Raw genomic sequence first — 12,852 nt, 5'->3', positions numbered from 1 at the left:
GCTGACGTTTTAATTTCAGCGCCATGTTATTTTCTCTGAAATGGACCGGATTAAATAAAGTATAGGGGTAATGTTGTTAGCGCAGTTACTTGCTTGTTTAAGCGTACCAATCCTCTGTTTGTACCTTAATGTTATGTAATAATTGTTGTCGATTTCTAATTTTGCAAAAACTACCACATATCTAATGAAAATATCCAAAAAAACTCATTCGTGATTAGACATGTCAGTGCAAAATTACATCGATGTTTTTCGATGCATCGAAATGTGCATCGATATTTTTCGATGCATTAAAGGGCATACATCTCAAAAGGATCGACAGTACTCAATTTATAAAAGTATCGATACAGAGTACTCCAAAGTAGCATTCAATCGACGTTATTTGGGATTAATATATTAATTTGAATGAAGTCCTGCCGTCTAGTGAGATTTCTTTACTAAGCATTGAAATGTTACCAACATATGTATATGTAAAGAAAGTACTCGAATCTCAAAAGTACTCGATACTTCCAACACTAAATTTAGCTATTTTAGAAAATTGGAAATATCGATAGAAAACATCGAATTTTGAACCGATACTATCCATGAACGAAAGACACAAGATCACGCCTTAAGGAAAGAAAGAAAAAAGTCACTTTCTAGCTGTTGAAATCTCGACGCCATCTTTGTTGTAAGAAGTAAACAACGAAGAGAACGAGAAAAAAACCGCGTAATTGTTGAACGCATGAATAATCATTTTTATTATGCAAATTCTTCTATAAATAATGTCGTTGTGTTAAATTATTCTTTACCAAATTGTAAACAACGAACAAATGTAAATAAACGGCTAATGTCAAAGTCGCCTAACTTTTTTCCTAAATGCGATTATAACGGGCTACTAAGAAGAAGGCGTGATCTTGTATTTTTGGTTCATGGATACTATCGATGTTTCAAAAACATCGATGCATTGTTTGCCTTCCTAGCTTAGCTAGTGCGCAGTGAACAGAACCCAATTGAATTTGTTGTAGAAAAATTTCGTTGGCGATGAAAAATTCCGATACAAAAAAGTGCAATTGCAGGGAAATGCTTCCGACAGTATAAATTTGCATTCCAATAAGAAATTAGTTATAAAAAAATCAAAGATCATCGCGTATTAAATAGCTAATATTGAAACATTTGCCTAAAACACGCTTGTTCGACAATTAAAAAGGGGGCAAAGACGCAATTCAATTAATTTCATTTAATCGGAGCTATTAACGTTGCTGTCGTCATCATTACATAGTGCAGGCACGAAAGCATCTCGTCGCATCACAAACCAGTTTACATCACCTCACCGGCAAGCAATTGGCAGTAACGACAAGATCACGATACCCACATCAAAACAGCTGGAAGAAAATCTGCAGTGAAAATCTACAATGGCGGTGTCAGAACATGATAACGTCTTCTTTTTCATCCCAAACTTAATTGGTGCGTCTTCAACGTAAAAAGTAATGTGATACAAGTGCAAAGGGCATTACATATAAACATATGCGGCTTGCATATTACAAAACGGATAGCAGGCAAAGCATTTGATGCTAATTCAATTAGTTTGCGTCTGATAATAATTTGTGTACCTATGTATCTTTGCCTGTTTCACGACCAATTATTGATTTTCCACTCATTTGTATACCCATTGAAACACTAATTCGATTTGTTCTTTTCCACAGGATACGCGCGCATAGTGCTGGCACTGATAGCTTTTTGGTTCATGTCCACCAATTATGTCGTTGCTGGCTGGTGCTATGTCATAAGTGCCCTCTTGGATGCAGTCGATGGACATGCAGCACGTGCATTTAATCAAAGTAAGTCATAGGAAGAAAGAAGCAGCTGGTATCTATGTTTTTGTAATGGTAGTAATTTAAATACATATGCATATGCTTCTAAAATTTTATATGGGAAATACTGCATAAGTAACATTCGTTCGCCGGGTTCCTCAGGTGACATACATAGATACCATTATTGTATGTTGGCATCATACTTAACAATTTTAGTGAGCTTGAGGCCTTTTTTGATGAAATATTGTCGTTATCTATTTTTTAGTAAACCTAAACGACTTCAATTAAATTTAATTTCAAAACTTTTATCAGCTCATTAGCAACCACTTTTATCAGAATTTTAATATCGCATAATTTTCGATAGGCAACCAAGGATCATACATACATCGTCGTAAAATACAAAACCGCGTATCGTCGTTTTGCAAAAGTGCGTAACTGACATATTTTGCCAAAAATTGGATTGGATCCATTCGCCCTGAAATAGCTAGAAATGCGATTGCTTTATAAAAAAGAGAACCGTTTTGCAATATGAGTTTCTTTACTCTCAAGAAAATAATTTATGCAACCTCACAAACGCGGTTATGCATTTTGTTGATACGCGGCTTTGTACTTTAACCGACGACATGTATAGTAGGTATATTTATCTATTTATTTGTTGAATGTCTGTGAACATATTTTATATTATATTTTGGGGTATTCACAACGTAAAGTGTCGTATTGTATGTCGTAAACTTTATACGTTTAAAAAAATATATTAAGGGGTTTTCGCAAAGTGCCATTAAAGTCATATTATAAATTTTCGCATTGTTAAAAAATAGTTGTTGTATAATGTACATATTTCCAATCAATTTTGTCTTGTTTCTCCATAGGTACACGTTTTGGCGCCATGTTGGATCAATTGACTGATCGTTGTGGCACAACTGGCCTCTTGGTTACACTCAGCTATTTCTATCCGAAGTATATGTTCTGGTTCCAAGTCTCAATTGCCATAGATATCGCCTGTCATTGGCTTTATATGCAAACGTAAGTACATAGTTAGAAAAAGCTGCTCAACTTAATCATAATGTACATCGTATAATCAATGTATTCGCTAATTTCTATAGGAGCGCCATGATCGGCAAAACATCACACAAAACATTTGACGTCAAAGAAAATGCGATAATGCGCACTTACTATCAGAAGAATGTGCTCACCTTTATGTGTTGTGCAAATGAACTTTTTTACGTTTGCTTGTATCTTCTACATTTCACATATGGACCATTGAGTACGTAATTGCATATTTGTCTGAATATTTTGATATACTTACTGAATAATCTTTCCATATTTTTTTTACCGACAGTCCTTGGACTTTCACTTTTCAGAATTTTGGCCATCGCTATGGCTCCATTCGCTGTTGTCAAGTCATTAATTTCTTGTCTACATGCCTATGTGGCCAGTATTGATTTGGTCTCTTTAGACGTGCGTGAACGTGAAGCCAAGCGCCAGAAAGAAGGGGGCCAGAAAGCTGAATAAATTGGCATAGTTAAATTTCTGAGATAATTTTAAGATATACATATATATATATATATATCCGCAAAAAACGCTTTTGGCAAAAAGTGTGCGAACTCATGGTTCTCCGATTGTTGTTAATATTGATTTATTTTTTTATTTATTTTTGATATACATATTACATATACTTAAAAACAATACTTGTTTAGTCTTTTCCTTAATTGCAGTTAGCTAATTTTAATAGTATTTTTAAAGCGTTAAATGTACCTTATTTAAAATTTAAATTAACAAACGACAAACGCATTTTAGTAGATTAATAAAAATAGACATCCCTAAACTGCATAGTCGCAGCGGTGTCGTTGTACGCAATTGGAATAGGTAAAGAATTAACAAAATCAATATATGTATTAATTTATTAAATAAGTGTATGCCTCAGATTGACATTAGAAATATTGCATTTTCATGGAACAAAAGTCACTTCAAGAATTTTACAAATATATAAATGTATTTAAAAAGTGGCAAATCCAATAATACAAAAAACCCTTCCAAAACAAATGTAATTTATAAGGTTATGGATGGTTATAAGGTTTGGATTCAACATAAAAAAGGCTGAGCTCCAAGTTGCATTAATGCAAAGCATCAGCCTATTTTATTTCTAAACTATAATTGATGGAAATGCCCAATATGCCATCAGCTAGTTTTCCATCAGTTACAGTTCAGAAATAAAAGAGGCTGATGCTTTGTATTAATACAACTTGGAACTCAGCCAAAATGGTTGCATTTTGAGATTGAGAATTGATCTACATAGAGATATATTTTAATGTTTAACATCCTAAAACAGTAACGTGGTTTTCCAACCAAAATATTTGCAAACAAATTTTTTTGTTGTTTTAAGCACTTAAGATACAGTGTAATATGTATGTATCTAAATTCAAAGCTTCAGAGTAAAAATTAATCTGTAACTATAAATTAATCAGATTCGTAATGAATAAAATTTGTCGTTTAAAACAAAACTAAATTTTTTATATTGTGTTATTTATATTTAACGCCTCTGCAATCTGGTTCCTTTGTTAGTAGCCCAATATAGTCCTACGAGAAAGCATGTACCGTAGTTCTACCGCTTTTTAGTAAGTTTATTGTGGTCCTAACCTTATATATTGCTCCCACTGAATATACCCCAGTCAATCAGCTGTTTATTTTAATTAATTCGCCGCCGCACATCTTTTTAGCAACATTTACGAAAATTGTAGTTAAATTTAGTTTAAATATGTATTATAACTCGTAATTCAGGCAAGGATGGTGTCTGTATTTTCAAAGGTTAAAGATGTAGTAAAATACAGCATTATGTACGCCTGCCTTACGCACTGCACTTTCGAATATGTCGGGGATTTTGTGGTGGTAAGTTGAAAGAATAAATTGCTGCTATAAAAATAAGAATTCTTTATCATTTTTAATAACCAAAAGTGCAATGGCCCATCAATGGAGCCCACTCTACATTCGAAAAATATCCTGCTGACAGAGCGTATATCGACGCGCTTCCATAACCCAAGACGCGGCGATATCATCATCGCTGTTTCACCCACCGACCCAAAGCAATTTATATGCAAACGCATTATCGGTATACCCGGTGATAGAATCGTTTTAAAGAATAATGCACCACCCACAGATACTGCCGCTGATGCTGCTATCTTAGCAAGTACAAAACCAAAAATTATAGAATTTACAGAGGAGTACGTGCCGCGAGGTTTCATCTGGATTGAAGGTGACAACAGCGATAATAGTTCAGATTCACGTTACTATGGTCCAATACCTCAGGGGTTGGTAAAAAGTAGGGTCGTTTGTCGACTTTGGCCCTTGAGTGAAATGCGTATGCTATAGACCGAAAAGTTTACTAGGGGAATAGGAGAATACAATTCTCAGCAAACACATATACAATTATTTATTCTTGCAAGCTTACGAATAAAGTGTTTATAAAATGTGCTAACAAAAGCAGGAATTTTATTTAAATGCAAAAATTAGCTAACATTTCTTGTTCACGACTATCGACTGCGAATCCTTTAAGAGAATTGAAAATATATAAAATATATTTGCATTTGTTAATAACTTACCAAAAATTAAACGTAATCTTGATTAATATCTTTTTGGGTATAATTAATATTACCCAATTTGGTGGAAAATTTGTAGCCATCTGGCAATCTTGCGGCAACCCTGCTGTTATATCAAAACATACAATGGGCCTCCGCACACTGGACTGCTCAGTCCGCCTAAAACCGGTTTTGGTAATTCTCTAGGGTGGGGTAACAACCCCTAAAAAAGGTGCGGAAAAGTCGGGAGGGGTACCAAACGACGCGTTTCGGCCCCCCTAATAACAATCCGGAGGGGGGGAGATAATATTATTAACCATTTAAAAGATGAACAAAAAACTTTTGTTAAATTTCGTTGTTTTCTATGAGCAATTACCACGCCAAAAATGCACTAAATCACCAGTTTCCACTTTTAAAACACTACTAAAACGTTTCCAGTTATTATTTTATGCAAACCAAATCATTTATTCACTTTTATATATTTCGTTAATAAAACAGAGTAAACAAACTTTGCGCCTGCTAAAATTATTATAACCTCGAATCGCTGGTATTGCCACTTTATTTCACATTTCAGCGAACGCAACTAATACAAGATAAGGCAAGAAGAAGAGTAGCCCGTTATAATCGCATTCGTTCGTTGTTTAAAATTTGGTAGTGGCTTTTTACTGCAATTTTCTTCATTTTCGCTACACACGGATCGATTTATCGGCCAACCAGTTGTGTAGGCAAGTTGGAAAAACTTCGTCAGGTTGGAGCAAAATCAAAATTTTTTGATTTTTAGACAGATTGGTCAACTTAAGTTAAGCAACAATTGTTGCTCTGTGTGTAGACAAGTTAGCAGCCTAAAATGTCAATGAAACATGAGCACTAGGTAGTTTTTTGACAAAGATTTTCTGGCAACACTGTAGCCTTGTACCATCTTGTATAAATTCGCCTTCGTTTTTCACAACAGAAAATTTCACTAATTAAAATTTAAAAACTTTAAAATGACTACCAACGTCAATATTCGGCTTGCTATTGACCGCGTGAATATGGGCCTGTTGGCACAGAACCAAACTAGAGCGCCGCGTCTCTACACGCCCGGCGAAGTTGTTACCGGGCAGTTTGGTTTCATGAAAGGACACGGCACGTATGTTGAAGGCGATGACATCAAGGCCTCGGTGGCAGGTGTAATGGAGCAGGTGAACAAACTTATCTCAATAAAGCCACTCAAAAGTCGTTATGTTGGCGAAATCGGTGATGTTGTTGTTGCGCGCATCACGGAGGTGCAACAAAGACGCTGGAAGGTGAACACGAACTCACGCCTAGACTCGGCATTGCTGTTGTCATCTGTGAATCTACCCGGTGGCGAGTTGCGCCGACGAGGTGTTGAAGATGAGCAAATGATGCGTAAATACCTGCAAGAGGGTGATCTTATATCTGCGGAAGTGCAAAACATCTTCGACGATGGCACGCTATCTCTCTATACACGCAGCTTGAAATATGGCAAACTCTCACAGGGTGTTTTGGTCAAAGTGTTTCCATCATTAGTAAAGCGGCGCAAGACGCACTTTCATAACTTGCCTTGTGGTGCATCAATTATACTCGGCAACAACGGGTTTATATGGATATCACCTACAGTCAATACCGAAGCTGATGGCGGGGACGGTGGTTATGTGCAGAACTTGAACGAAGTTATACCACGAGCAGATCGTGAAGTGATTGCACGTCTACGCAACTGTATTTTGGCTTTAGTACATTGTAAGATGATGCTGTATGACACGAGCATATTGTACGCCTTTGAGGAGTCTATGAAATATGAGGTGGATGAGTTGCTGCAGCAGGAAGCTATATTTGACGTTGCATTCTTAACGCAACATCGACTACGTCTGCAGGAAGAATAGCAGTAAGTTATAAGGTGGGTGATAATTCAAAGAAAGCCAAGGTCTATTTTTAAACATAAATAAAAGTAAGCATTTTTCTAAATAAAAATTAGTTTATTTTTTATAAAATTTTTTGTTATATACTTAACAATCTATAATCCTAGTATTATTTGATCAAAAGAAATTTTGGAAAATCATATCCGGTTGAGAGAGTGTCTTCCGCAAGCGTCGCACACTGATTCGTTTATGCCGTCGCTCGACCGAGCATCTGTATCGGGGAAGGATTAGCGAAAGCCGTAAGTTCAAACATTTCTTTGAATTAAAATTAATTAGGACAACCAAAACCACAACCAAACACAAACATAGAAAACGCAAAGCCCATATACACTACTTACTCGAATATTCGACTTTGATATTCGATCATAATTTTTACACAATCCGCCAGCAGTTGACTCTCTCTGACCAACTCTTGTAAATCTTGCATGTTTGCGCCCTTCTGAACGGGATGAAAAATGGTGGGGGTTATGGAAATGGCAAGCGTGTCGGCGCTGACTTGCTGTAGAGGCACTTTTGTGAGTCTATAATTGGAAATTACCAAAAATATCGTTTACTGATATAGCAAACAAATTATATTTGAAACGCTTACTTGTTTAAATGCGCAAATATGTAATTCATCGTATCCCTATTTACTTCCGGCAATGTACGGATCAGTCTTTTGAGAATTTCGATTTTCGCTGCAACATCCATTAACACTAAAATAACGATAAAAAACGATGACAATTGAATGTCTCGGCAATAACTCATAAATTTGTTGCGAAACGATAGCTTACCCCACTGATTCGGTTTACCAATAAAAGTCCTCGCTTCATTTGCGCTCACAAGTGGACTTTTTATTTCGCGTAGAAATAATTTTAGCACGCCGGTCAATGTATGAATGTCGATATTTGGTTGCCGCAATGACTCATAATCATTTGCATCGATGCGAAAGCGCAGACTTTGCATTTTATTATAATCGCCACATTGCCGGTAAATGCCCTCGATGGGCTCTGAAGACTTGCGATAACGTTCCTCGATCAAATCACAGCAGTCCACAACGATTTTCGGCACAGTTTTGTGTACCTCGTGTTTGAGTACCATTTCGATTTCTGTATCGAAACAAGGCTCATCTAGAAATGAGATGAAAAAAGTTGTCAAAATTATTTGGCAAAACGCGTTCTTTTCTTCATGACATAATTGAATGCATAAATAAAACTTGAATTAGGTCGCTGGCCACAAATAATCAAGGCATGTCGGCCTTCTAATCGGCAGGGTCTCGGGTTCGAGTCCAGTTTCCGACCAACACCAAAAAATAAAACATAAACAAGTTTTTCTAATAGCGGTCGCCCCTCGAGAGGCAATGACAAACCTCCAAGTTTATTCTGCCATGAAAAACAGCTTCTCATAAAAATACAATCGCCGCTCACAGTCTATTATCTATTATTATTTCGGCTGGAATCGACTGGTCGATTGGAAAAACTCAATAATACCTGAAGAATAAGTTAGTTAATTCCCAAAAAATTCGATTGGTGCTCCATAGCCTTCAGTCAACTTTATTTAAATTTTTTATGAACTCGTCGCTTTCCCACTACTCTATTGCGTACACGTAATACTTTTAAAAATTTTATCTGACTAGCATACACATATGTACATATGTATGTATATACATAATATGTATATTATGTACATAGTATCGTAAATAAATAAATTCATGCATATGCTGGTACATTTGTAGGTGTAAAAACTTTTTGATTCGCTTTTACTTTAGCTCTTTACTCGAAATACTTATCATTAGGAATTGATATCAATTGAAATGCTGATTAAATTTATAGTTGTAGATATTGCATGCCTCGGCAGAACCCTAATAATTCCACTTGCTATCTTTTTGTTGTTGTATAACTTAACAAATGTTAGTATTTATCTCACTAATACGTTCCTTGTTTGAGTCATAAGCTGGGGAATATGGCGTGGCTTTACGCTGTAGCACTGAATTGTTCTTGTGAACTACAGCTCTTGTAATACTAAAACTTGCTGTCCACCATGAAATGCTCACAAACTCGCGCCAGAAATAGTAGTAATCACCTTATCTTATTAAGCCCGGCTTAAACCGCTTACGCTTCCATACGTGAACTTTAAACCATTCTTGCCTGTTGATCTAGTCTTTGTACGCTTTTTTTCAACTGTACTTTTCTCTTCCGTTTCCACCACAGCCAATTTCAATAAAAAACTTTAATTTAAATCTAAACCTCTTACCATTATAGATATTCTGTTCTTTCAGCGTTGCAATACTTGGCCGTTGCTTAAACCAGTTTGACAAATTCATCCACGCCACTAACTTTGAAGGCTGCACTGAAGCTTGTGAGTTCATATTTGCGTTTCCCTGTGACGCTTTTTTGCGCATGCTGCTGCGTTTTCGCTTATCAGGCGCATTTAATTGGCTTAGCTGCTCTACGCGTCGCAAGAGCTCCTGTATGCGCGTGGATAGATCCTGTGCCACGGTCCGCTCATTTTGCACTTGCTGTTCCAAGTGTGTTATACGTGTTTCTAGCTCGGTGATACGTTGCCCACAATACTCCTCACAGTAGTTACGTTCACGTGCGCGTTGTCGCTTATGGTCATCCGCTGTTGACTCTCTCGAGGAGGCAGTGCCGGTGCTGCTAGTTGTTGAGCTGTCAAAATGTGTAATCATTGCCCGTGGTGTAGGAGCAACTGGTTGCTTTTCCTCGACAACCAAACGCGACAAGTCGCGTGTACTTGCACTTTTTAGTAGCGCCAGCTTGTTGATTGGATGTGGTTCCTTTAAATAAATTACTGCTTCTGGTCGCCTGCGGTTTAATCTGACTTGTGGCTGCTCCTGATGGTATTGATAGTATAGTTGCTGTTGTTGTGCACGCGTATGACTCGGTGTGCGGTCACGAAAATAGTGCATTATCGTTTTATTACGTTTCTCGTAAACAGCTCGACCCGCAGCACCGACTAATATGCCCGCTGAATCGGGCGTGCCAGGAGTGACTGGTGTTGAGGGTGCTACATTGTAATGGCTGTGGTTACTGCTATTGCTGCTGCTGCTCGTTTGCATATTGAGGTGCTTGAAAGAGAGGCTGTCAAAGGAAGTTGGCGGAAGGGGTAAAAAAATCACATATGTTTGCCAACTACGGCGCGAATGGATGTACATATGTACTTATGTAGCCCATGTGCATATTCTGTTTGTGTAAATATGTTTTGGTTGAGTGCGCGAAGGCGAAATTCAAAACCGCTGGCTATATTGATTATCACAGTTTGCGTTTTCGTAAGTTCCTCCAGCAACTTACTTAGGAGAGCGTTGGTCACTGAAACCACGTATGTATGCATTGCATGTATGAGCTCCCATGTGCTTTCATATGTACATACGTACATATGTAGTAAAAATTAAGTAAATTAAATAAGCTACTGCTATGTAAATTTGTATGTACTATTGTATTTGTATTTATTATTTAATTCTGTTTCCAGCAAACTAATTGTAATTCAATCCACTGCAGTTCGCTGTTCATAAATATATATTTATGGTCTCGTGCACACATATCCATACATACATATAGTGTTTCCCGCTGTATTCCTGCAGCGTGTCGCTAGACGACGTCAGACACGATTACCAATAAGAAATGCAACAATTGTCCGCCTATATACATATAGTATAGTAAACGCATATAGATAGGTATAACAATACGTTGGCGTGAGGCATTCGACCGTGCCGATGACGCTTTACACTCCGATAGCACCTACTTACTGTTTTTGGAAACTCTCAGGGAACTTAAATTTCATGAAAATTGCCCTAGCGCTAGCCCGCTAAGGCGAAGTAATCTTATCTGTGCGCTCAATAGTATCCGACGACATTTCCACCACTCGCCTCAGCGCGCTCTGCGCTAAGCGTTCATTTTATCAATCGCAATTGTTATAACGATTTCGGATAGATATTTATGTGTCAATCTTTACTTTTTAACCAGTAGATAGACATAGATATACGTACATACATATTCCACGTTTAATAATATAGAGATGTAACTCAAAATTTACTTTTTTGGAGATTTCATTGTGCAATTAATAAACTTGATAAGTAGAATATGTTCAGTCTAAATGCAGTGCAGGGCGTTTGCCCAAAATTTGGCGCAAATCGTGTCCTAATCGTGTGAATGCACAAATATTTTTATCTTGCTCCCAACCACGACAAACAATTTGTACAAATTTCTCAATAGAAATTCGTTGCATTTCTGTAGTTGTTGTTAATTTTGTTTTAAAATATGGTTTATGTTTTAGCAAATCCCATTTGAATCCAAGAATGATATTGTTTACAAAATTTAAGAAAAATCTACAAAGTTTCAGCCAAATCGCGAACCTTTTAATACGAATTTCTAAAAAGGAATTAGAGTAAGCAGTTTTATAGCCCATTAAATTTTAGTTTACTAATGTGCAAATTTCAAATGTCTAAAAATTCGCGTTGATTTTTTAGATTTTTTTTTCTGACTGTCGTACGAATTTTTTTTCATATAAAAAAATTCTGAAAATTTTTCATGCATACCTGAATTCTTTTTAGAAATTCGTATTAAAAAGTTTGCGATTTTGCTGAAACCTTGCAGATTTTATTAACTTTTGTACGCAGTATCATTCTTGGATTTAAATGGAGTTTGCTAAAATGTAAGTCATATTTTAATACAAAATAACCAAAAAAATTTTAGCATGTAAAACATTGCGAATATTAACAAAAAAGAGCCGTACGCTCATGTATGTATGTATATAGTAACTATTTTTTGTGCTTTGCCGTCTCAAAGCATGAGTTTGATTAATCATCGAAACTTAGCATAAACAAGTAATTTTTAAGCAAAAAATACAACCGACTTCAGTTCTCATACATGCGTTATGATTAATGCAACATAAATTGTTAGTATATCCATACATATGTACATATGTAGATAAATACAATCATACATATGTATGTATGTATATATACATTATTTAGAATTCTTATCAAAAGTATTTAAAGATTAATAATTCGGATCCGTTTTATTTTGCTGCGTTAAGTTAATTAAATAATTAAGTTATAATTAAATTGCGATCAGTCCAAAAACCGCAAAAATCCTTTTTTAATTCAGTTAAATATGCATAACTGTTACTTCTATAGGATTACTTAGTGACCTGGGTTCAATCTCTGGTCCGAGCAACGCCTAAATAAGTTTTCTTTAATAGCGGCCGCCCCATTTGAGTATCACCATCAAGATGCACACCACAAAATGAAGAAGCTTGGCCAAACACTTAGCAAAGTGTAAACGCCAAAATGTTATCATTATGTTTGCTTGTATATATATTTAAACCATGATTTAACATAACAACCGTCTGCTATAAACAAAATTTTACACATGAAATTTTACAATGAAATGATTTAAATGGTCAAGAACTTCAGGAAGTTGAAAAACGATTATGGGGGAAAGTTTGAGTAGCACTGTGTGTGATCACACACGATGATTATGCGCCCGAGCGTGTTCACCAACATTTCAAGCCACTGAAATTTTTTCCGTATTTTGATCTTGCGTTATATGGAAGGAAATGATCACACCTTTC

The 12,852-nt window shown here is 36.2% G+C and overlaps 4 protein-coding genes across 6 annotated transcripts; 3 read left to right on the top strand and 1 right to left on the bottom strand.

Moving 5' to 3' along the window:
• The first annotated feature begins 961 nt into the window (after positions 1–961).
• On the top strand, positions 962–3,478 carry LOC118748486 (CDP-diacylglycerol--inositol 3-phosphatidyltransferase). Of its 2 annotated transcripts, none has more exons than XM_036482956.1 (5): positions 962–1,443; positions 1,683–1,817; positions 2,660–2,813; positions 2,894–3,054; positions 3,130–3,478. In XM_036482956.1, exons 1-5 carry the CDS (start codon positions 1,392–1,394, stop codon positions 3,300–3,302), a joined length of 675 nt encoding a protein of 224 aa, XP_036338849.1. In that variant the 5' UTR covers positions 962–1,391; the 3' UTR covers positions 3,303–3,478. The 2 variants fall into 2 exon arrangements, with proteins under 2 accessions (XP_036338849.1, XP_036338850.1); XM_036482957.1 differs by having other exon boundaries at positions 1,372–1,463.
• An 857-nt stretch (positions 3,479–4,335) lies between these two features.
• On the top strand, positions 4,336–5,267 carry LOC118748487 (mitochondrial inner membrane protease subunit 1). Its single transcript, XM_036482958.1, has 2 exons — positions 4,336–4,676; positions 4,743–5,267. The coding sequence occupies exons 1-2, from the start codon at positions 4,575–4,577 to the stop codon at positions 5,154–5,156; spliced, it is 516 nt and encodes a 171-aa protein (XP_036338851.1). The 5' UTR covers positions 4,336–4,574; the 3' UTR covers positions 5,157–5,267.
• A 775-nt stretch (positions 5,268–6,042) lies between these two features.
• On the top strand, positions 6,043–7,333 carry LOC118748483 (exosome complex component RRP4). The gene has a single exon (XM_036482953.1). It carries the CDS (start codon positions 6,349–6,351, stop codon positions 7,243–7,245), a length of 897 nt encoding a protein of 298 aa, XP_036338846.1. The 5' UTR covers positions 6,043–6,348; the 3' UTR covers positions 7,246–7,333.
• On the bottom strand, positions 7,318–10,701 carry LOC118748482 (rho GTPase-activating protein 12). 2 transcript variants are annotated; one of them, XM_036482951.1, is made up of 5 exons: positions 9,514–10,701; positions 8,055–8,390; positions 7,871–7,976; positions 7,620–7,802; positions 7,318–7,492 (listed from the first exon to the last, which is right to left on the bottom strand). In XM_036482951.1, the coding sequence occupies exons 1-5, from the start codon at positions 10,433–10,435 to the stop codon at positions 7,399–7,401; spliced, it is 1,641 nt and encodes a 546-aa protein (XP_036338844.1). In that variant the 5' UTR covers positions 10,436–10,701; the 3' UTR covers positions 7,318–7,398. The 2 variants fall into 2 exon arrangements, with proteins under 2 accessions (XP_036338844.1, XP_036338845.1); XM_036482952.1 differs by having other exon boundaries at positions 7,399–7,536.
• Positions 10,702–12,852: the final 2,151 nt, after the last annotated feature.

This window comes from Rhagoletis pomonella, unplaced genomic scaffold (genome assembly GCF_013731165.1).
Source record: "Rhagoletis pomonella isolate Grant_MI unplaced genomic scaffold, Rhpom_1.0 Rhpom_scaffold_00013, whole genome shotgun sequence".
NCBI classification, from domain to species: Eukaryota; Metazoa; Arthropoda; class Insecta; order Diptera; family Tephritidae; genus Rhagoletis; species Rhagoletis pomonella.
This window is presented reverse-complemented; position numbering and strand designations above follow the sequence as displayed.

Coding starts and splice junctions, on each gene's coding strand:
- LOC118748487 (XM_036482958.1), top strand. CDS start 4,575: ATGGTGTCTGTATTTTCAAAGGTTAAAGATGTAGTAAAATACAGCATT. Junction 4,677..4,742: donor ATGTCGGGGATTTTGTGGTG/GTAAGTTGAAAG, acceptor AATAACCAAAAG/TGCAATGGCCCATCAATGGA.
- LOC118748486 (XM_036482956.1), top strand. CDS start 1,392: ATGGCGGTGTCAGAACATGATAACGTCTTCTTTTTCATCCCAAACTTA. Junction 2,814..2,893: donor CATTGGCTTTATATGCAAAC/GTAAGTACATAG, acceptor TAATTTCTATAG/GAGCGCCATGATCGGCAAAA. Junction 3,055..3,129: donor TTTCACATATGGACCATTGA/GTACGTAATTGC, acceptor TTTTACCGACAG/TCCTTGGACTTTCACTTTTC.
- LOC118748483 (XM_036482953.1), top strand. CDS start 6,349: ATGACTACCAACGTCAATATTCGGCTTGCTATTGACCGCGTGAATATG.
- LOC118748482 (XM_036482951.1), bottom strand. CDS start 10,435: ATGTACATCCATTCGCGCCGTAGTTGGCAAACATATGTGATTTTTTTA. Junction 8,391..9,513: donor AGAACAGAATATCTATAATG/GTAAGAGGTTTA, acceptor TCTCATTTCTAG/ATGAGCCTTGTTTCGATACA. Junction 7,977..8,054: donor TGGTAAACCGAATCAGTGGG/GTAAGCTATCGT, acceptor TCGTTATTTTAG/TGTTAATGGATGTTGCAGCG.